Source organism: Gopherus evgoodei, chromosome 22 (assembly GCF_007399415.2).
Source record: "Gopherus evgoodei ecotype Sinaloan lineage chromosome 22, rGopEvg1_v1.p, whole genome shotgun sequence".
Lineage (NCBI taxonomy): Eukaryota > Metazoa > Chordata > Testudines > Testudinidae > Gopherus > Gopherus evgoodei.
In genome coordinates this window covers 13,996,465-14,020,355 of record NC_044343.1, presented here as the reverse complement: position 1 = coordinate 14,020,355, position 23,891 = coordinate 13,996,465, and the positions used below count along the sequence as shown (strand labels likewise).

Genomic DNA, 23,891 nt, shown 5'->3' with positions numbered 1-23,891 from the left:
AGGAGTGCAGTAAAAATGCCTGGACAGACAGACAGACATGCCCTTTGGAGGGCAGGGAGCATGGGAACACCAGATGAAGACAACAGTAAAAAATACAGGGTCATGTTGTGATTGGAGCCTTAGGGGATGGAGAAGCCCCTTAGGGAGATGGTTACTGCTGCATATTTCTCTGCTTGGCACCAGCACAAGTTAGAGTAGCCTGGGGGCTGCTCTAATGTGTGCTAGCCAGCTCTGTGTCCGCCTGGCCTCTGAGCATCAAGCTGGGCCCTGCCAGCCTTCATGTCATCACCCGTAACAGAGATTCTGCAGCCAAGTTAGGCCCCAGTGACTCCTGTGCAATCCCTTCGGTGCGGATGGGTTTGCACAGGTCACCAAGTGGAACGTAATAAATAAGCCCGTCGCTGGCTGATTTGTTATTAGCTTGGATTTGTAAGTAACCCTGTGGCAGGGTGGTCACCCGAGGCAGGAATAGAGCCCTGCTCACTCCCCCGGGCTGGCTTGGCAGAGCTACTAGGAGTAAGAAGCAGCACACACTTGTTTCGGTCAGTCAGGTCAGTGGATATGGCCTGGCGGTGCGGTGAGGCAGCCTGCTGGGGTTATTTTAAGGAATCTCTGTCGGTCTGATTCCTCACGGTGCCTCCCAGAGCCTGGCAGGACTCTGGCAGATAACGGCACCAGGCTTTTCTGTCTAAGCGAACAGAGAGACTGAGCTCGTCCTGCCTCCTGTGAGCATGTGATGAGCCAGCGGCTGCCCTCACGCCGCCCTGGCAGCAGGAGCCTTTGTGTGAGGGGCTCTGTCAAGGCAGTTCTCCTGGCTTTGGTATGGTCTCTTGCTGCCGGAGAATGTCCGTCTCCCTCCCCTCCTTTCCCATGCAGTAGGTGCAAATAGAGTGGGGTTCATCCCAAGCCTGGGGCCACCCCAAGTCCTGTGTTCCTTGTATGTCTCACTTGACCCCTCGGAAGGGAACAGAAGCTGTGCATAGGCCCGGTGCAGAGGAGGAGAATTTACTCTGCCCATGTTTGAAATGCACAGTGCCCCTCCGCTCCCAGGGTGGGGCCAGAGCAGCACCTCGGCATGGGGGTGCCAGGAGAACCCCCAGCCCCAGATTTATATAACCACCTTTCCACTGCATCAGAGTTTGGCACTGGGTAGTAATGTCCTCTCAGCCTTCAAACCTGCCAGTGTGCAGCACAAGCTGTGGAAATCCATGGCTTCTTCCCCCTGAGAGGAAGGATGGTCCAGAGGCTAGAGCACTCCCCTCCACCTCTGGAGAGTCTTTGCTCTGCCACAGACTTCGTGTGTGACCTCAGGCAAGTCACTGGCTCCCAGTGTCTCTGTTCCTCATGAATAGTGAGGAGGGTAAATACAGTAGCGACTGGCAGGTGCTCAGATATTCTGGTGAGAGGGTCAGATATATACCTTAGATGGATAAACATATAACAGATGTGCAGAATATGGGAATCTGGGCTTTGTTGCATGTTCCACTACAAGTGCCAGATTATGACTGTTACTTGCTATAGAAGCTGGTGTTTTCTCACGGTGCCAGTGCAGTAATCCATGTTTTTCTGAAAGAGGAAAATGGGAAACCAGAAGTTTTGTCTTGAGCAGCTGTAAGCTCTCCCCGTATGGCCCATCCTTAGTGCTTTGAACACAGGGCTTTCAGATCCCCAGACCTCTACACGTGAGGCGAAGGGGCAACTCCTATTCTTTGTGGATTTACCACTAGAGGGGCGTGACACACCCTTTGCCAGTGGGTTACAGTTATTTGTCAGAGAGCAGTAGAATGCAAGTGATCGGGAACCTGGGCTCCTCTTCCTGGCTCTGGGAGGGTAGCGTGATCTAGTGGCTAAAGACAGGATAGCCACACACAGATCGGGTACAATCAGCCTGGAAGGCAGTGTGGCTGAGTAGCAGAAACCTGGGTTCTATTCTGCACCCTGCCGGTAATGATCTTGTGTAACCTCTCATTTAGCATGTTTATCAAACGAGGGAATGGTACTGCCTAGGGCAGGACATGGGGCTTTGCTCGATTGCAAGAGCTGGGAAGTGCATAGAGACATTAACAGCAGTCAGCGGATGGGATACTCAAGTGCAGGGTCTCCTTGCTCCCAGTTCGGTGCACTTCCCCCCAAACTGCAGAGCACTCGAATGGTAGGTTGGTCTGTCTGTCCTCTGCAGAACAGGGAACCTGATTGAGCTGCATTGTGGAATGCCCTGCAAAATCTGGGAGCTCCGGCCTTGGTGCGACCAGAATGTGCTGTCAATGACACCTAGTGTAAATCTAAAGTGACCCATTTGAATTCAGTGGGGATGTTACAGGGAGGAAAATCTAATCCAGTGTGTCTGGGAGCCTGAGTCTCTCAGGGGGACAAAAAGTGTGAGACCATTGCTGGGCTTTGCTGGCTGCGGAAGGCGCTGGGATTCTGCAGGGCTGCTGTGTAATACAGCCTGGCCTGGAGGGCAGGACCGGCTAGAATGAGTCTGCAGAGCTGTGGGCAATGGGAAGGAAAGCAATGTTCTTCTCATGGGCACGGTGTTTCCTTGCAGCAGCTGGGGGAAAATCCAGGGTGACTGCTGGATTTCCGTGCTGGCTGCTCCCCTCAGCCTCCATCTGTCTGGAATAGGCTTGTGTACAAAGCTGGCTCTGAACTACAAGGCTGTGGCCTTTTCAGCTTTAACTTGTGAACTCGCTGCCTGGCAGCTGGGAGGGGAAAAGTGCCTGGCCCAGAGCTCCACGCAGCACAGTCTGTCTGCACCACACTGCTCCTGATAGTAGTGGGCAGACATACGAGAGCTTTGGGATGGGCTTGGAGGCTGAAGCTGTGACGACTCAGCTCAATGTAATTCTGCCCTCATCCCATGAGAGAGCATCAGAGCGTCCTGGAGCCTCGGCCTGGCCTCCCGAAACTGGCAGGGGGTGGACACCAAGGAGACGTGGTGCCGGCAGAGTGTCTGATCTGACTCCCACTGAAGTCAGTGGAGAGACACGGTGGGATCTGGATCAGGCCCTGAAATAGGGCTAATCGATTGGGGGAGGGGCAGAACAAACCCAGACACAGATTCAGGGGGATGGAGAGGTTCGGGGCTGCCCCACTGCTGTGGCACCAGGCTGTACCCATCAGGGCTTGGCCTGGCAAAGGTGGTTCCAGCCCTGTTGGCTGGGGGAGTCTGACTTCCTGGATACCGATCAGTGCCCAGGGCACCTGCCAGGACAGAGGAGGGGCCCAGGGCACTGATTCAGCTGCAGCTGGCTAGCAGGTTGTGACCTTTCCTCCTGCAGGCATGCCCTGGCCCCTGGAGGCTGGATCCCTGCTGTGCGCTGTCCAGGGGCTGTACCTCGAAGCCGGTCTGTAGCGGGAGCCAGTGCCAGACCCGTGTGCACCTCTCGCGGTGACTCGGGGCTGGTTGCCAAGCATTGCCAGCTGTAGTTCAGAAGGACAGTGTCCCCAGCCCTGCCTCTGACCTGCTCCTTCCTTCCCATCCCCATGTGTGGCTCCTAGTCTCTGCTGGCCCAGACTGGGAGGGAAGGGGATGATGTGCAGACCTGGCTGTAACCCCACCGTCCAGGCAGGACTAGGAGTCTCTTTATGTACAGATCCCAAGGGACTTGAGCGCTGGTGACTTTTGCCATTTCCATGAATGTCTGGCTGTGAGACGTTGCTCACTGAGCAGCTGGGAAGGTCAGGGAGGGCCCCGGGCAGAGGTTTTAAGGCCCTTTCATATGTAAAACTGGCAAGTTTGCCGTGTGCCAGATGTGCTGGAGGACTTGGGTGGAGTCCAGCAAACACAGCAGATAGCTGTTACTATACTGTGCTCGCAGGCGTGGGTGGAGCACCTGCAGAGCTCCTGGGAAGAACCTCTGGGCTGGAGGACTTTAGGAAAAGCTCAGGTGAAGCCTGGAAGGAATATTGATACAGCTGTAGCAAGCAGGGGCACAGGCAGGGCCGGCTCCAGGCACCAGCCCAGCAAGCAGGTGCTTGGGGTGGCCAACGGAGAGGGGCTCTTGGCAGCAGTTCAGCGGCGAGTCCCTCATTCCCTGTCGGAGGGAAGGACCAGCTGCCGAATTGCCGCCGGACACTGAAACGGCGACGGTAAAGCTGAGAGCGATCAGGGGTTTTTTTGTTTTTGCTGCTTGGGGTGGCAAAAACCCTGGAGCCGGCCCTGGGCACGGGACTGGTGAATGGAGCCGGCCCTGGGCACGGGACTGGTGAATGGATGCCCCCGAGCAGTGGTAAGGTTACAAACCTCCTGTCTTGGACCAGTAGGTATCATTCCTTCTCTAGCCGGATGGGGCCTAGAAACAAGGAAACGCACAAGCTCCAAATGCGTGTTCCCCATGAATGTAGCTGATTCCTCGAGGAACTGGCAGGCTGCATTAGGCTGCTGTCTAATGTCTGTGATTAGCCGTGTAATTATAGGGCTTAGAGCCCGGGGACTCGATTGCCAGCATGTCTGAAAAAATATTCTCTGCTGTCAAAGGGAGCTGGTTTGAAGCTCTTCTGCTGGCAATTCTCAAAGCAGGTGCGATTCTGTGAGCCGGCTGTTGTTCCTCTTCTCTTAGCAGCCCACACGGCAGCTGTGTTGTGTCCACCCACTGGGAGCGCTGAGCTCTGGGTCTCTCAGGGGCTGCTTTCTGAGTCAGCTCCCTGGTGACTAATCCTTCTAGGCGGAGGTATGATATTTCTGATCAGCAGCGAAAGCATCACTGCCCTGGCATGGCCCCTGGGTGCAGGCAGCCAGACTCAGCACCAACCGCAGGCACCTTTGAACGGCTAAGAAGCTGGAGATCTGGGCACTGCTGCGCCCTCCGCTTTGGGAATTCACGACCCCCGCTGCGTTCACACACTGCGATGGTTAGTGGCACTAGGAGGCAGGCTAGTTGCAGAGACCCAGCACTTTCATTCACGGCTCAGTCATCGGCCCAGTCTGAGGCTGCTCAGATATCTAGAAACTCATCCCTGCCCCGATGCTTGCAGACAGCTCCAGACGATGACCCCTGGCTGAGGCTGCTGGTTGGCTGCTTGCTCCCACGCATGGGTCACACAGCTAATCTGCACTGCCACTGCCTGCTATGGCTGTTACCCTCACCAAGCCTGCTCGTCTTGACCTCTCAGGTCTGGTGGCTCTTAGCTTTAAGCTCCCTGGGTCAGGAATTGTCACATTTATGCAGAACCTAGCACAATGGGTCAGGGATTTCCTCAAAGGTACTTAGCCGGCTCCATCACAGTAGGATTTGAGCACCACACAATCGTGAATGGATTTACCCCGTGGGCTAGGACAGAGCTCTCAGCCCTGGCATAACCTGGGCAATGGCACCTCTATTTCCGTCCTCATGGTCCGGCAAGGGAACCCACTGTAGGCACCTGGCTCCTCAGCTGACCTCTGTCTCCTTCCTCACCAAGCTTTCTCCCCACTGCACAGTTCCCTGCCTACACTGTGTTACTCCACAATAAGACCGATGGCCTGAACAGGTCTTTGAAGACTTATGATGACTGGCATAATGACCCACAGGCACAAGTTACCTCACAGTGCTTTCTAAGTATGTACGTTTATTCTTAAGGTTGAAGCATTACAGAGAAAATACCACACTGAAAACAATACGAACCTCCCCCCATGCCAGTAAACTTATTCCCAACCCCACCCAGGGATTTTTCTGTGGTCAGAAGTTCATAACAGCAGCTAGCTCAGAACAAGCCCACCCATGACTCTGCAGATGCCCCTTTACCCAATGTGTGTGTGGTCTGCAGAGCCCGTGAGTAAGTAACCAGACAGAGTGGGTTTCTCTGCAAGGCCTGGCTTTGAAAGAATGGGTCCAGAGGTGGGTAATCGGCATTCCCCGTCTCGCAAGTATTTCCTGGGAAACTCACCCAAGCAACAGTTCAGTCTCCTCTGGCCCATTCTCTTAAGAACCCTTTGACGCTCACAGCACTTCCCAAGGGTTATGTAGTCTTGGCTCCTACAGACAGTCCCACCGTAACACAGCAACATTTGCACTGTTAATATAATGACCTTGGAAGACACTGAAACGTACTTCGGTGAGGTTTCTCCAGCAGAGTGCAGGAAACCCCACGTCTGTCACAGTCCTCGTTTTACAGAGAGGTGACCGAGTGGCAGAGAGGCCAAGGCCCAGACCCTCAAGGCTGTGGAAGTCTCCTAACTCCCATTGAATCAGTGGCTGTTAGGAGCCAAAATACTTTTGAGGAGCTGGGGCTAAGCAACTTGCCCAGAGCAGCGAATTGTACCTGGGTCTCCTGTGCCCAGGCTAGTGCCCTTACTACAGGGCCAGCCTTCCTCTTCTGGCTGAGTCCTCTACATGCTGCCGCTGCAGAAGTTCTATAGTTAGCACTTGTTCTGCAGGTTTGTCACAATGAGAAAAGAGTCATGGATACTGGACTATTTCTGTGGGTCCGTGACTTTAATAGAGCAGTGTCCCCAAACGGTGGGTTGCTGGCCCAGGAGGAAGAGGAGGCCCCGGTGGTGGAGGCTGAAGAGCACGCCTGCCCTGCACTCATCCTGCAGTGGTGGTTGGGCCCTGCTCTGGTGTACGGGTTTGCAGCACCACTCGGGTTTGGCCTGGCTGCCCCTCCATCATGACCATGTATAAAACAAGAGAAACTGAAAAATCAGCAAACTGATCAAAGGGAATGCTTTCCCCACCCAGTGACCAGCGGAACTCACTGCCACAAGATATCACTGTGGCCAAGAGCTTAGAGCAGGATTCAAACTAAGAATTGACATTTCTATGGATAATGGGCACGTCCATCCTCACACTAGGCAGTTGGGCTATAAACCTTCCAGGTTCAGGGTATAAGCCAACCACTAAGTGACAGGGAGTAGGAACAAATGTTCCCTGTGAGCAGGATCACTAGGGGCTTCTTTCACCTTCCTCTGAAACATCTGATGCTGGTTGCTGCTGGACACAGGATTCTGGCCTAGCTGGACTCTGCTGTGACCCCATCTGGGCCAGGGCTGTGTGACACACAAGGTCTGGTATGGCACGTCCTGTTCGCACAGGCGGATGCTAATCCTGCTCTCAGCAGCTTCCCTGCTCTGATTTGCTTCCTTTCTGAGCAGGAGCAGAGTGTGGGGCCCCCTTCTGCCAGACATAAGTATTGCAGCTATCAGACAAAAGCGGCCTTCCCCCTCCCCAACACTGGGTTTTTCTTGTAAATGTGCTGCAGTGTTTAAAGAATAAACATCTCTGATAATGCTGGAGATCTCTTAGCCCATCCATAACCCCTGTTAGTCCTCCTTGGAGAGAGAGATTCCCACCCCCTGCCTTGCCCTTGAGGCTGGCAGAGTCCTTCCCTAATAGTCATCCTCATTTTTCCGTTTCTTATTTTTATCCCCTTTTACCCTAGCAGCTCCCAGCCTGCCTTTTGGACTCTTGTATGCCCCATGTCTCTGCAGGCGCTGAGCACATCACAATCATTCGTCCTCCCCACACCTGGCCAGGCAGGGATGGATCATAGTTCCCATTTCACAGATAGGGGAGCCGAGGGAGGCGCAAAGAGATGAAGCGACTTGCCTGAGGTCACACACAGAGTCTGTGGCTGAGCTAAGAATAAAACCTGGGTCTCCTGTGTCCCAGCTGTAATCACAGGCTTCTCCTCTGGTATGCCGGAGCCCCATGATCTCTGCAGGAGACAGAGTGTGCCAGAGCCCAGAGATCTCAGATTTCTGTATGCGTCCACCAAGTGAAACCAGTATGTGCATCAGTCCAAAGATTACCTGTACCTGCCAAGAGCAGGGCGCGGGGAGGAGGGGAAGTGAGGGCAGTGGCTTCAGCAGATGTTACTGAGCATGCTCACAAGCAGCAAATCTGGGGGTGCACATGACCCTGCATGACTCCCCCCACCATCGCCTCTCATGTCACCGACATGTCTGGCATGACCATTATTTGGAACAATTCTGCTGTCACTGTGGATAACAGCACATCCACATGCTCTCGGTGTAGGAAAATCCAGGGGAATCTGAGTAGCTCTGGCGCATTCAGGAGACTCTGAAACTGAGGGACATGCTGCTATGTCACTATGTTACATCTCGTTCCTAGCAAGGGGTTGAAACCAAACCCCAGATCTCAGCATCCTTGGATTCAGGGAGTCCAAATCTAGCTACGGATTTTACCCCAAACTCTGGATCCAGCCCCACTGCCCTTTGTGGGAGTCAAAATCCAGAGGCGGAGCCAAGTCTGATGACTCGTGCTCATCTCTGGGTGCGGCAGGAGAAGGAAGACCCCAGTGGGAATCTGGGGCTGTGTTATGTTTGAGATATTGCTGCATTCACTTTGTCTGGGGTTTGTTCTAATCTGCAGCCTGTGGGATGTAGTCAATCTCTTGTGATTGGCTGAGCGGCTTTCAGTGATGTATCACATCTGATAAGAGGGTTGTTTTTGGAGCTGGGGTTTATCATGAGTGTTGGGGCTGGGGTGCTGGCTGCTCCGATCTGGCACTAGTTCTGGGAATTACAAACTCCCCTCCCTTTCACTCCCCAACCTGCGGGGTTGTTTGTTCTAGCAATTTCCCACAAAAGCAAACATCATTGTTCCTGCAGCGCTGGGGCAGTCAGCCAGCAGATGCAGACAGATGTTCCAGCGGGTCAGCTCTGAACAATTGCATGTTCCCTGCTCCCCAGCTAATTAACTCACTTCTTGGAATTCTTTCAAAACCAGATTTTTTTCCCCACATTTCATGGAATTCTCCGACTCGCTCCTGGAGCTCTGCTCAGTTTCACTGCTCTGATCTCTCTCCCTCGCCCTCTCCTAGTCTTCCCTTTCCCTCCTCACAGTGTTCCCCTGCTGCAGCGAAGGGGGCAAGGCCTTGGCTACAATACAAGGAGTCCAGTGGCACCTTAAAGACTAACAGATTTATTTGTCACCGGACTCCTTGTTGTTTCTGTGGATACAGACTAACACGGCTACCCCCTCCCCCCCGATACTTGGCTGGAATGTGACTGATTCCCATTTGCTCTCAACTCCAGCCCCCCGCGTGCATCTGAAGGTTGGGTTAGAAAATCTGTCTTTGGGTGACTGCAGCCCCAGACGCTGAAGCCGGCCCTGCCAAGGAGAGCCCATTCCCTTATGACCAGAAATGTCCGTCCTCGCAGATCTGCACGGCCTGAACATGCTGCTTAAGGAGCCAGTCCTGCTGCAGGTCACCTCGGACGCTGCAAGTCACTGAATGTTGCTCCTGGAAAGCCATTGAACCTGTGGAAACGCTCCTGCTCAGCAGGGTGTGGTCACCAGGAAATGATTACAGGCCTGAGGTGGCAGATGGTGCGGGAGTGGGCTGTGTGCCTCTTGCTCCCTTAGCTTAGCTCACACCGGCCAGACCGCACCCCCTGCAACTGCCTGACGACACATCCAGAGGTTCCTCCTAGCTGCCCCTGCTGAGGCGCTAGGAGTGTGGCTCTCAACATGCCCTGATGCCCTGCATAGTGCTGGCCCGCTGCTCCTCCTCCCCGGGATAGGCCAGCTCCACCCAGCCCTGGCAGCCAGGAGCCACTGGGCTTCCAAAGGTGAAGTGCAGAATGGTCGGACATTGCTTGAGCTACATTTATCAGTGCAGGCTGTTGGAGCAGGTGCTCTAGGAGCTAGTCAGGTGATCTGGTCACATGGGCACTAGAACACAGGAATCCCAGCTGGGCCAACAGAGAGGAGACAAGTGGGACTAGATTCAGACCCTGCTGAGTCCACTGGATGCCATGATCTCCCCTGGGGCAGCAGCCTCATCATTGGTCATTTGCATTCTAGCTGCCCTCAGGCTGGGTATAAAACAACCTGTCTGCCTCCCAAATCCAACTGTCTTGGACCCAGATAATCATTTCCTTAGCAGCGAGGGTGCATGTTCCATAAAGCCCTGGGCTACACCCTTCGAATCTGCACCCGGCTCCAAGTTTAGCTTCTCTGGCCTGAACGAGTTATCCTGATTGTCCTGTGGCTAGCTGGGGAGGGTGACTGAGGTGTCTCTGGGCATCTTTAATGAGTCTTCACTGTGATAGCAACATGCCGAGTACACGGATTAAAGGAAACACTAAAATTGTTCAGCTCTGCACCCCTCTGCAGGGCTGGCTTTAGGCCGATTCCGCCGAATCGGGCCCTGTGCCTAAGACGGCCCCGTGCCCTAAAGAAGAGTGCCTGAGTTTTTAATTTTTACTCATCTGGGGGCGGTCTCGGTCTTCGGTGGCACTTCGGCAGTGGGTCCTTCAATGCTGCAGAAGACCCGGAGCGAGTGAAGGACCCGCCACTGAAGACCCGGACTGCCACTGGGTATTCAAATCAGGCCCCGCACTTCCTAAAGCTGGCCCTGCCACTCCGTGACCCATTTGCTTTTCTCTTCCTCTTCTTTGTCTCCTCTCATCCTCTCCCTCTGCTTCTCCTCCCTCCTCATGTTCACGATCTGGCCATGCAAAGGGTGAAAAGGATTCCAGGCCCTCTTGTGGCCTAAGCTCCTCAAATGTCTGATTTGCTGCTTCTTGCGTCCCTGGCTACTGTCCCTTCCCCCTTCCCGTGCACTCTCCTTGACAATGACTCAGATTGGGCTTCATCTCTGGCACCTCCTGTGTTATCGGTGAAGCAGGGGCAGCATTCTCTCTCTCTCTCTCTCTCTGCACCTAGTATGGAATTGCTCCATGTACAAGGAGCTAATTTTAGCCGGCATGACTCAGAGCAGCAGCTCCGCTGAGAGCTCACAAACAGCCCCTTGCAACAGAGATAATCAGCGACTGCTGAGTGTGGCGAGACGTGGACAAGGTGAACGGAAAGCCCTCCACACCAATCTCTACCATGACACTTGGAGCAGGGCAGTCTCTGCCTTCTGCTTCGGGCCCAAAGTGGCCCACTGGCCACCCTTCCATTTATGGTTCCTGCTCTGAGCATGTCAGACATCCAGAAAACCTCCAGCTCTGTTCATGTAACCATAATTAGGCGCCAACTGTCCAACCCACGACTGGTGGGAGATGCCCTAGATCCAGCAAACCTTGGGAACGAAGCAGGGAGACTAACAGGCCAGAAGTGAAAAGTGGGAGAACTTCATTTGCCTCGCAGGATTTCTGGACCGATACTAGATCATTGGTGCTGGAACCAAGCTACACAATAGGAAGTAGGGATGTAAATATTGGTTTAAAAAGTTAACTGGTTAAACAATTAAAATTATATCATTTAACTGGTTAACTGTTAACTGATGTCGCTCTGGTGGCAGGCTGGCATGGCGAGGCAGGAGCTGGGATCCCACCAGGGCTGGGGTCTCGCTGGCTCGGCATGGCTGGGGGTGTTCCAGCTCACTCGGCAGGGCTGGGGCTGCTGGGGCTGGGGTCCTGCAGGCATTGCCAGGGATGGGGTCCCACCAGCCAGCCAGGCACAGCCAGCCACAGGGATTAACAGTAAGCCTATGCTTACCAGGTAACCAGTTAACCCTTTACTTTCCTAATAGGAAGTCTGCTTTATGCTGCGCTGGGGGTGCAAAGCAACCTCAACCCAGCTGGAGACAGCCCAGGATCTGCACCAGACTCTTCACGCTTCACTTTGCATTTCGGAGACTTTGCAGCATTACAGTAAGTGTGTTGCTGAAGCCAGACCAACACTGTGTCCTCCCAAAGCAGAGAGAATGGAATAGACCCTGGCCTGTTCCCTGGGAAGTAAAAGCTGTCTCTTTTGGTGTCCCTCGCTTTGATCGCAACGACGCCCATAAAGTAGCCAGGGTGGTATAAAAAACTACAGCCAATTCTGTAACCAGGAACCCAATAGCAACCAGTCCCCCCTGCAGTACAGACGAGCCCAGCTGAAACAGAGGGATGCAGCCTGCGACTCAAGGCCTTAAAATAGGGCAAAGTTCCACTGCACAAAGCTCCTGCCTAGGTCAGGCTCACCCCAAACCTCCGAATCACCTTGTCCAAACTGCCCCTGGGTGCCAATGAGATCCCTTGAGCCCCGCTGCAATCCTGGAGGGGAGGGCTGCTGGGCCGGCAGGGGAGAACGGGGGTATGAGCACACGCTCCCTGAAGTTCTTCCCTAAGCAGCGGGGAGGGGATTGGCCATAGTGTCCTGGGCCTGAATGTCTCCGTCCATATGCTGTGTGAAATGCTCATAAGGCCCCAGCCCTCGCTGGGGGTGGGGGTATCATCAGCAGTGGAGAGCGAACCTCCCTCTGAGGTGGGAGACAGGCCAAAAAGCCTTTCAAACATTCCAGAAATGGCTTAGAAAACATTCCAGAAATGCACTTACAACCCTAGGCCTTGCAGACAGTTTGATTCTAAAATCTCACTGGTGCCAGACTGCAGTGGGAGCTGAGCGTGGCTCCTCCAGAAGAGATCATTTTGGTGTGTGTGTCACGTCCCAGCCAGCCCCAGGCCCTACTCAGATAGAAACCCCTCCACCTCCATTGTTACCTTAACTATGGCCACAGGGTCTAGTGGCCAGGGTCCTGGTCTGGGAATTGAGAGACCTGTGTTCATAAGACCAGCCATGCTGCATCAGACCGATGGTCCATGTAGCCCAGTTTCCTCTCTCTGACAAGGACCAGCTAGAACTTCCAGAGGAGTGCACAGAACAGGGCAACTATGGAGTGATCCACCCTTGTCTTCCCCTTCCAGCTTCTGGCAGTCAGAGGTTTTGGGACACCCAGAGCATGGGGTTGCATCCCTGGCCATCTGGGCTAATAGCCATTGATGGACCTATCCTCTTATCTAGTTCTTTTTTGAACCCAGTTATACCTTTGGCCATCCCCTGGCAATGAGTTCCACAGATTAATTGTGCATCGTGTGAAAAAGTATTTCCTCCTGTTTGTATTAAACCTGCTGCCTATGAATTTCATCGAGTGACCCCTGTTGTTTTCATATTGTGGGAAATGGTAAATAACTCTGTTCACTTTTTCCACATCATGATTTTATAGACCTCCATTGTATCGCCCCTTATCACCTCCTTTTCTATCCTGAACCGTCTTTTTAGACTCTCCTCGTATGGAAGCCATTTCATACACTTTCATTGCCCATCTCTGGACCTTTTCCAGTTCCACTTTATCCTTTTTGGAATGAGGTGACTAGAACTGGACACAGTATTCAAGTGGTGGGTGCACCATAGATCTGTTCCCAGCTCTGCCCCTAACTGCTGAGTGCCCTTGGGTGAGTCATTTCCTCTCTCCGTGTCTCAGACTCCCCTACACTCCCAGTCTTCAGTAAATAGCCCAGCTCTTGCTCAAGCCTCCTCCTTGTCTCCAGGACAGTTTTCTCCACATGGAGATTTTGCATTAGGGATCTTGGGGAAGGTGATCTTCATTGTAAAGCATTTTAATAACCATCCCTACCTCTTATGTGGTGCTTTGCCTCAGATCTACAGAGAAGGTCAGTGTCATTCTCCCCATCTTACAAATAAGGAAACTGAGGCACAGAAAGGTGACTTGTACCTAAGGTCACCTAGCAGCAGAGCCAGGACCAGAACCCAGGTCTCCTCAGCCTCGGTCCAGTGCTCTCTCCAGCAGTCCTTATGCTACTTCAAGATCGCCAGCTGACAAGTGCTGAATAGAAGCTGGGGCATGATACAGATTTTCCCCTTTCTCTGATGCAACTGGTGCCTGAGCAGGGTCCTCCTCCCTTATCTTTCAGGTTATATTTTCTTTTCCAAGTTTCACTTCAGATCTCCCTCTTCCCGCTGTGCCCCAGAATGCATTGCAGAGTCTAGCCACAATTTCCCCTAATCCTCCTATGCTGTGCTTTGAAGCAGGCTGCCCAGATGGGGTGGGGGTGGCTAAAGGCTTCCAGGGCAAGAGCCAACACAAATGCTGCAGAATGGAGTTGGGGAAAGGGAGACACAGGGTTCCCGTCTAGTCTGTGTGGGAAACGCAGGCTCCTGGCTCCTGCTGAGCTGAGCGTTCCATGGGGCCGTCTCTGCAGGAGGAGGAACGCTGAGGCTGTCTGGGCACAGAGCTGTCTGAGGGAGGCGGTTTCACCGTGTGGTGGTGTGATGCGGCAGGAGGCTGTTCCCCTTGTGACTGGGGTTTCTTTGTGATGTTTTGGTGTAGGAAGCAGAATTGGGGTGTGAAGCCAGGAGGGCAGTTGGGGTTGCATAGACGGGCTTCCTTCTAGTCTGTGCTGCTGAGAGTCACAACCTACCTACCAGGAAGGAATTCACTCTGGATTCATAATGTCTTTTCAGATTTCCAGTCCGCTGGTCTATGGTTTTGTGATCCCCTAGGAGAAGATGGCACAGCCCATACACCTGAACCAGAATCTCCCAGGTAAAGACATGGGCAGCTCCTACCTAAGGGGTGCCAGGATGATGTGTTCTCCCAGTACTCGGCTCTGAATGTAGAGATGGGGCACCCCCAGCCCTCCCACAAAAAGAGATGGAAGGGGGTGATCAGCCTCTTCCATGAATGCAAATGGCAGGGGCTGCAGCCTAATCAGTCGTCTGCACCTCCAAGGCTGCAGCCAGGGCCGGCCTTAGGGAAAATGGCACCCTGGGTGAACTTGTATTTTGGCATCTCCCCCCCATCACTCCTGGCCCCCACAGGCTCCCTGGGCTTTCCCTCCCCTCCCCCTATCACCTCTGGGCCCTGCTGCCTCCCCTAGTGTTTAATTTGTATTGAAAGAGATGCCAGAAGCTAGACCTAAGCACTGGCAGGGCCGCCTGATACTGGCCGGGCACCCAGCTCTGAAGGCAGCGCCACCAGCAGCAGCAGCGCAGAAGTGTGGCCTGGCATATGGTGTATTGCCACCCTTCTGCGCTGCTGCTGTGGCTTGTGGTGCCTGATGCTTGGCATGTGGCTTTGCGCTGTCACATGGAGGCTGCATCTTGCCAGAGCCCATGGCCCTCCTGGCTCACCCAGGGCACCATTTCAGATTGGGAGAAGGGAGGAAACTTTAACCGTGATTCCAGGGACTGCTTGGGTACCTGAAAATTCTAGGGTTTTTGCAGATAATAACGTAGGAATTAGCTGACCGGAGCACTGTGTCTGATTGTTTATATAAAGAAAGACAAAATTATATACAAACACCAATTAAAGCACTGTCAAGGTATTATTCCCACTTTGAACTTTAGCGTCCAGAAATTGGGGACCTGCATGTACCCCTCTAAACTTAATTCCTATCTTAGATCTGATAGCGCTGCCAACAACCAGAAATTCCAGTGTCTGGTACACTCCCTGTCCCCCAAAACCTTCCCTGGGGGACCCAAGACCCAACCCCCTTGGGTCTTAAAACAAGGAGAAATAAACCATTTCCCCTCCTTTCCCCCTCCCAGCCTTTCCCCACCCTGGGTTACCCTGAGAGACTACTGTGACCCAAACTCCTTGGATTTTAAAACAGAGAGGAATTAACCTTTCCCCCCTGCTCCTTTCCCCCCACCAATCCCTTGGTGAGTTCAGACCCAATCCCCCTGGGTCTTAAACAAGGAAAAAAATCAATCAGGTTCTTAAAAAAGAAAGCTTTTAATTAAAGAAAGAAAAAAGTAAAAATTATCTCTGTAAAATCAAGATGGAAAATGTTTACAGGGTCTTCAGCTTACATAGACTAGAGGGACTCCCTCCCCGTAGCCTAAGATACAAGTTACAGCAAACAGAGATAAAAATATCCTTCCAGCAAAATACACATTCACAAGTTAAGAAAACAACATAAGCCTAATCCGCCTTTTCTAGCTAGTACTTACTATTTTGAATGTGAGAGACTGTTTTAGAAAGATTGGAGAAAGATCTGGTTGCACGTCTGGTCCCTCTTAGGCCCAAGAGCGAACAAAGAACAAAACAAATGCACAAACAAAGACTTCCCTCCACCAAGATTTGAAAGTATCTTGTCCCCCCATTGGTCCTCTGGTCAGGTGTCAGCCAGGTTCACTGAGCTTCTTAACCCTTTACAGGTAAAAGAGACATTAACCCTTAACCATCTGTTTTTGACAGCCACGTTTAAAGTTTATATGTAAATGTAGAATAATCAGGAGATAATACAGCAAGATATTCCCAGTCCCAGACCTTGAGGTATCAGTTCTGGATCTTTAACACAGATCTCAGAAACACATGTTTGATACGTTGTACACTATCTTTATTAGAGGTACATAAATAAAATCTGCTTAAAATCTGTGTTACTGCCATTATCTACTTTAGTCAATTGTTTTTCACTAAAAACATAATTTTAAAATATGTGATAAGGGTTTTTTCTCTTTTATTAAGAAAGGGAATTTATTTTTCTAATTATTTTGGCATTTATGTTTACCAATCACAATCATGTATGTGACTCACTAACATTTGACTCCATCATTGCTGTTGGTATCAGAATTGGAACTGCAGTTATTTTCATGCAAATAAAATAGATATTTTACAGATATAACTAAAAATACAATTTGAAAATAAGCAACTTTCATCTGCCCGGTGTCTAAAGTTATGTGTTTAGCTAATGTTTTTTAAACTGACACTGCTAAGGTGAGTACAAGCTAAAGTTACATTCTAGAAGGATACTGTTATTTGATTGTACCACGTTAGATAATGAATGACAAAGCACAATATGATGATAACAGTAATAATGATAATTACTCCAGCCAGGACAGGTTAGGCGCTTTAGAACTCACTACTCAAAGAATTCAGTGTAAGCATGAGAGAGAAATAAAATTACGAATTGCACAAACCAGTCAAAAAACTAAAATAACAGCACTTTGAAAGAATAAAATTACAGAGAATATATACGCATTGCAGGAAGTACCAGCAAGTACCACAACCAACAACAGTATAAGTCTGTGTTGGGGGGTGAGTGTGAAAGAGACAGTGTATGTGAGCTGGGGGAGTGTGTGAGAGACCACGCTTCGGCCCTTTAACAGAGCAGCACTCAGCAGTTGAAGGAAAGCTCCTTCAGACACTGCAGCAGCTGCCAGCAGCTCCGTCCCTCTCTTGGTGAGCCCTGTCCTCACACACACACACCCTGCTCTGTGGAAAAGGGGTACCTGGGTGGAGGGTGGGGGCAGGGACACCCTGACATCAGAGCCCCTCCTTCCTCCCTCTCTCCCCCACAGCAGACAGGAAGCTCCCAGGAGCAGCTGGCCGGGGCAGCTCCAAGGCAGGGGGCAGGAGCCTTGCGGCTGCAGGCACCAGCAGAGCAGCAGAGAGAGGGGTATCCGTGCTCTGGAGGCACCTTGTTTATAACGGTGCCCTGGGCTTTCTTCCAGTTCGCCCCTAGATAAGGCTGGCCCTGGCTGCAGCCATATCTCTCTGTGGACTGTTGGTAGAGCTGAGCAAAACCCAGCATTTCCACCCAGCAGGAAATTCCTGTATGTCAACATTTGTTTTCACATAAATTGGGATGAAAAGTTGAAATTTAGAACTTTTTCATAAACTGGAAAGTCTGAGAAATTTCTATTTGGAAATGTTTCATAGAATCATAGAATATCTGGGTTGGAAGGGACCTCAGGAGGTCATATAGTCCAACCCCCTGCTGAAAAGCAGGACCAATTCCCAACTAAATCATCCCAGCCAGGGCTTTGTCAAGCCTGATCTTAAAAACCTCTAAGGAAGGAGATTCCACCACCTCCCTAGGGAACCCATTCCACTGCTTCACCACCCTCCTAGTGAAAAACTTTTTCCTAATATCCAACCTAAACCTCCCCCACTGCAACTTGAGACCATTACTCCTTGTTCTGTCATCTGGTACCACTGAGAACAGCCGAGCTCCATCCTCTTTGGAACCCCCCTTCAGGTAGTTGAAAGCAGCTATCAACTCCCCCCTCATTCTTCTCTTCTGCAGACTAAATAATCCCAGTTCCGTCAGCCTCTCCTTCTAAATCATTTGCTTCAGCCCCCTAATCATTTTTGTTGCCCTCTGCTGGGGACTCTTTCCAATTTTTCCACATCCTTCTTGTAGTGTGGGGCCCAAAACTGGACACAGTACTCCAGATGAGGCCTCACCAATGTCGAATGGAGGGGAACGATCATATCTCTTGTTCTGCTGGCAATGCCCTTATGTATAGAGCCCAAAATGCCATTAGCCTTCTTGGCAACAAGGGCACACTGCTGACTCATATCCAGCTTCTCGTCCATTGTAACCCTAGGTCCTTTTTTGCAGAACTGCTGCCTAGCCATTCGGTCCCTAGTCTGTAGCAGTGCCTGGAATTCTTCTGTCCTAAGTGCAGGACTCTGCACGTATCCTTATTGAACCTCATCAGATTTCTTTTGGCCCAATCCTCTAATTTGTCTAGGTCCCTCTGTATTCTATCCCTACCCTCCAGCGTATCTACCACTCCTCCCAGTTTAGTGTTATCTGCAAACTTGCTGAGGAAGCAGTCCATGCCATCCTCCAGATCATTAATGAAGATATTGGACAAAACCGGCCCCAGGACCGACCCTTGGGGCACTCCACTTGATACCGGCTGCCAACTAGACATGGAGCCATTGATCACTACCTGTTGAGCCTGATGATCTAACCAGCTTTCTATGCACCTTACAGTCCATTCATCCAGCCCATACTTCTTTAGCTTGCTGGCAAGAATATTGTGGGAGACCATATCGAAAGCTTTGCTAAAGTCAAGGAATAACACATCCACTGCTTTCCCCTCATCCACAGAGCCAGTTATCTCCTCATAGAGGGCAATTAGGTTAGTCAGGCATGACTTGCCCTTGATGAAACTGTGCTGGCTGTTCACTTAGTTGAAATGATTCAAAATGCTTCTTTCCAATCATTTCAACATTAAACTGTGTGGATCTTTTGTGGTACGTTGCCTCATGGGAGCTCAGGAGTCCCATTCTCCCTATGAACCAGACTCCTTTCCCAGACTACATCTCCCATGATGCACCACACAGCTTGGACTGAGGGAAATCTACACTGCATTATGGGAGATATAGTCCTCCAGGGAGCTTGGCTCATAGGAGAGAACGCGGAGTCCTGCACTTAGGAAGGAAGAATCCTATGCACCACTACAGGCTGGGAACCGACTGGCTAAGCAGCAGTTCTGCAGAAAAGGACCTAGGGTTTTCAGTGGATGAGAAGCTGAATATGAGTCAGCAGTGTGCCCTTGTTGCCAAGAAGGCCAATGGCATATTGGGCTGTATTAATAGGACCATTGCCGCAGATTGGGGGAAATGGTGAGGCCACATCTGGAGTATTGTGTCGAGTTTTGGTCACCCCATTACAGAAAGGATGTGGACAAATTGGAGAGAGTCCAGGGGAGGGCAACGAAAAAGATCAGGGGGCTGGAGCACATGACTTATGAGGAGAGGCTGAGGGAACTGTGTTTATTTAGTCTGCAGAAGAGAAGAGTGATGGGGGATTCGATAGCAGCCTTCAGGTACCTGAAGGGGGGTTCCAAAGAGGATGGAGCTCGGCTGTTCTTAGTGGTGGCTGATGACAGAACAAGGAGTAATGGTTTCAAGTTACAGTAGGAGAGGTTTAGGTTGGATATTAGGAAAAAGTTTTTCACTAGGAGGGTGGTGAAGCAGTGGAATGGGTTCCCTAGGGAGGTGGTGGAATCTCCTTCCTTAGAGGTTTTTAAGGTCAGGCTTGACAAAGCCCTGGCTGGGATGATTTGAGCTTTGAGCAGGGGGTTGGACTAGATACCTCCTAAGGTCTCTTCCAGCCCTGATATTCTATGATTCTAATGCAGGGGGCGTGGCTGAACTACAATTCCTACAAGGCCCTGTGCTTCAGGGAAATGTAGTTTAATGTTTTATTGAACAGATTTCTAATGTTCTGTTTTGGGTCAGTTCAGCAAAATAAAATATTCTGATTTGGGTCAAACGCAGACAAAATGGAATATTTTATTTTGTAAAATCAAGATTTTCCCACTGAAAACGTCGACTTTGTAGAAACTGCATTTTGTGTCAGAAAATCACTGTGACAGAAAATTCCCAACCAGCTCTAGCAGGATTCTAGTGGGGATTCAGAGCTAATCTAGTGGGAGTGTCGCTCACCTGAGTCAAGTGGAGAGGGGATCCCAGGGGTCAGACACTCTCGCTGTCTATCCATTCGTACTAATGACGGAGGGTTTCCTTCAGATGCTCCGGGGCTTGGCCATACACCTGAATTGGCTGGCAGCTGCACTAGGCAGGGTTGGGGAGCTGGGCATCCCCCACCCTCGCTGCTCCCCTCTACTTTAACCCCAGAGTGAAGGCCTTTTCATGAAGCGCAAACTCCTAACCTCTCTCTGGGCCTGATCCAAAGCCTATTGCCACCAATGCCGTCAATGGACATTGGATCCGGCCACAGGTCACTTTGTCTCATAGCTCTATCCTTGCTGAACATGCCCCAGTTTAGCATCCTCTGTCCATGGACTGACCATGCTGCTTCACCTCCCTCTCAAAGACCCTGAATTAATCCTCACCCTCAAATTTGGGTGTGACACTCACACGGGTCCAGGCTTCCCCACAGGCTCCAAGTGGTGCTCAGAGCAGAGGGCCCATGGGGTTATTCCAGACCCCTGCTTCCCATCTTCTGCCAGGTGAGAAAGCCCCAGGCCTTTTCGTCTAGTTTGGGCACCTACGTGAACTTTCTGTGGCATCAATCACTCGCCCTGCATCCAGCAGGAAAAGCTGAGAACATGAAGACAGGCAGGGGTGCCGAGAGCTGAACCAAACTGTAAACTCTGTATAAGATGGAAACCACTTCAAGCCAGGGGGTGCTGCCGCACCCATAGCACCCCACTTCCAGCACCTCTGGAGACAGGGACAGGAGATGGGTTTGACAAACTTAGGTCTCTCTTGACTGTACCAATGGTTTCCTTTTGGCTTTCCTGGCAGATTTAGGTGGCCCCTTCTTGTACAGAGATCAGGAAGATGGGGAGAGGAGCTCCTACTCTGTGGAAACCCCCTACGGCTTCCTGCTAGACCTCGATTTTCTGAAATATGTCGATGACATTGAGAGTGGCCAAACTCTCAAGAAGATGCCGAAGCACCGGAAAGTGAAAGGATCCAAGCAGCACCCCAGTTCCCTGAGAAGCCCCAGCGGCCACGCCAGTGGATGGACCTCCACCGAGTCTCTGGCATCCACGGCCAGTGAGGATGGAAGGAACGTGCTCCTGTTATCTCCACGCATCAGAATGCAGTCTGGGTCTTCAGAAATGAGAGAACCCCTGAGCAAACAGGCTTCCAACCCCATGTCTCCAACGACAGTTATAAATCTCCTCCCACCTCCTGCCCCCAAATCCCTCATGCGAAATCCCCGGGTGGAGAAAACCCTGCAAGAGACAAGTAGGAGGCTGGAGCTAGAGCAGCTCCATTTGCAGAATAGTGGAGATGCCCAGATGACTGGGCCACCCAGCAGTCCCTCTAAAACATGGATCTCCGTCTCCAGTACCACTTCTTTTCACCAGACTCGCTCCTCCTCTGCTGTCCCTTTGAATGGAAATGGGGACAGCCAAGCCACACCTGGCCCATCTCTGACAGGCTCTATGAGAATGAGCCCTTCGAATTCCGGAAGGAGCACACCAGCCACCAACATCAGCCCAGCGCATCTGCAGCATGTGCGGGAGCAGATGGCTGCTGCCCTCAAGCAACTCAAAGAGCTGGAGGAACAAGTTAAGACGATCCCAGTCCTAGAAATGAAAATCTGCAAACTGAAGCAGGAGAAGGAGAAGCTGATGGCGGGTTTGCAGGAGCAACCCCTGCCCGAAACGAGCGAGGCCTCTGTTTTCAGCTTTCCACCCAGGTCTCTGGGCGCAGAGGTTGCCAGGGCAAGCCAGGAGGCTCCCGCGGATCTGGAAAGGGAACTGGAGTCGGTGAAGGCTCGAGCAAGTAAAATCACAGAGTTAAGGAGACTCACTGAGAAACTGTCTGCTTCCGACAGGAACGTGCGAGCCAGCAGGGTGGCTGTCCGGCCTGCAAGGGCCATGGAGAAAGCGTGTAAGTCTGTAGGTGTGGGCGAGGAGGTGAACATGAATGAGGCTGTGTTCTACTACCGATCTCAGAAGCCATGCCATGAGATTGCTGTTGGCCAAGAGACTGAGACCAAGGACGCTGCAGTGTGGGTCGTGGAGTCCTTGTTAGGGCTTCCGACGGAAGCAGAGAAGGAAATGGAGCTGCTGCAGCACACGATTGGCCACCAGAGAGAGGTTATTGCCATGATGGAAGGCCACTTGAAGGACGCGACTAAGGAGCTTGAGGAGTTAAGAGTAGAGGTTTGTTCCAGAAGGCCAAGAACTTTGATAGATAAGGAAATAATGGCCACACCTCAGATGGTAGAAGCACATGCAGAGGCTGCAGTACCTATGCAGAACCAGGAGGTGGGCAGCCACTTGGAAATGATCGATAAGGGTGTGGATTGCTCGCCAGAGATGTTGTGCATTGGAGTCAACTGCAATTTGGAAAGTAGAGAAGTTGCTGTAGGTCCAGATTCACCAGCCCAGTATGAAGAGAAGGACACCCAAGCTGATCTAGAGGCAGGAACTGATGCAGCAATGGAAGAAACAGATCCAGGTGTGGCTGGTGATAAGTCTAAACAAACCCCCAGTGGTGCCGGAGAAGGTGGAAACCAGGTGGATGTTGCTGAGTCTGACATCACCCGTGGCACTAAGACAGCCGTGCCTCAGAGAGGGACAGGGACAGGGACAGTGGAAGTGGAGCAAAGGGCACGTTTAATTCCCCAGGACTCCAGGAAAGGAGTGCACGAGTGTGTGAGTGCAACGCGGGAAGGGCCTCTGGAGAAGGACAGTAACGCTCCTCTGAGTCCTGGGGCTGGTGAGTCACTTACGCCAGCATCTGCTGCATGCTGACAAGCCTCGCGCCTGTCAGGCCCTAGCAGAACATGCCCATTTGCATTTCTTTTTAAGCAGTTAGCTGGAGCCTGACCCCCCAGGATCCTGGTTCTCCACTCACTCACACCGGTTTGACACCATCCCTTTAACTTCAGTAGAGCTACTCAGCCGTGTCAGTGAGAGGAGACGTCCAACCTCAGAGGAGGCTGTGTTGATCAGGCACCTGGGCAGATGACCTCATCCTAGGTCATGTGACAGCAATTCTGGTAACCACATGCTGCCAGCCCCCCAGTGAATTAACCCAGAGGTTTGTGGGGTAACTGAGGATCTGCAGGCTGGGGGAGGGGGAGCGCAGTGTTTGTGTGGAGCAGGACAGGTGGAGCCATTGTAGGGGGGGAGAGGTTGGGGGAGGAGTAAGAGCGGCAGGGATTGTGTGCTTGTGTTTCGGGGGACAAGACCTGGGCATGGCTAGGAGCTCCCACACCGGGGCAGCCATTGAGAATTAGAGCCCCGAGTGCTGTGGGTTAGAGCTGCCTTCCTCGGCACATGCAGGATGCTGCCTGGGCTCATTGCTCTGCTGAAGCTCGGGGTGTCCAGATGGTTAGAGCAGCAGATTCCCCTGTGCTTTGTTACTCTCTAGTGAGACGAAGGAAGAACAAATTCCAGGCCTTCGGGGTGGGAGATGGAGCGACAAGTGGAGAATCCCCCAGCCCAGCAGGCTCTGGACAGGAAGCCTCCTTGCCCAAACCCAGCCTGTTCTCACCCCCAGCACTCTCAACCCCAGCCTCTCCTGGACAGCCTGCCACCTCACCCAGCCCCCTTTCCAGGAACTTGGGGTGGGGTGGGGAGGTGGGTGGAGTGAGACCCTACCTTTCCACCATGTGACTTTCCCATCTCTGTTTCCTCAGGTGCCCTGAAGTCAATCATGAAGAAGCGAGACGAGTGTCCGAAGAGCGAGGCCGAGGGCGGGAGGAAGAGCCTGCAGTTCGTGGGGGTGCTGAATGGGGAGTATGTGCCCTTCATTCCATCTCTTGCCAGGGCGCAAGCTCCAGCACTCGCAAATCTCTGTAATCCCAGCTGCATCCTAGTCCCACAGCAGGGCAAGAAGCTGCCGTGATTGCAATATGCCATGTGTGTGTTGGGGCAGGGAGCAGTGTGACCCCAGCTCTTCCTCTGCACAGTACGGGCGCCATGGGAGAAGGTGGCAGCTCTCACTGCAGTGCCCTGACCCCGCTCTCT

The 23,891-nt window shown here is 52.0% G+C and overlaps 1 protein-coding gene across 5 annotated transcripts in view; it reads left to right on the top strand.

Annotated features, from left to right (window-relative positions):
• KANK3 (KN motif and ankyrin repeat domains 3) overlaps positions 1–23,891 on the top strand; it is a 48,093-nt gene that overhangs the window by 13,894 nt on the left and 10,308 nt on the right. For 4 of the 5 annotated variants that reach the window (XM_030540194.1, XM_030540196.1, XM_030540195.1 and 1 more), the window contains 3 exons: positions 14,148–14,229; positions 20,701–22,635; positions 23,561–23,660. In XM_030540194.1, the coding sequence (XP_030396054.1) occupies positions 14,193–14,229; positions 20,701–22,635; positions 23,561–23,660 (2,072 nt within the window). In that variant the 5' untranslated portion in view covers positions 14,148–14,192. The remainder of the gene's footprint in view (positions 1–14,147; positions 14,230–20,700; positions 22,636–23,560; positions 23,661–23,891) is intronic. The other variant, XM_030540197.1, reaches the window with a different exon arrangement.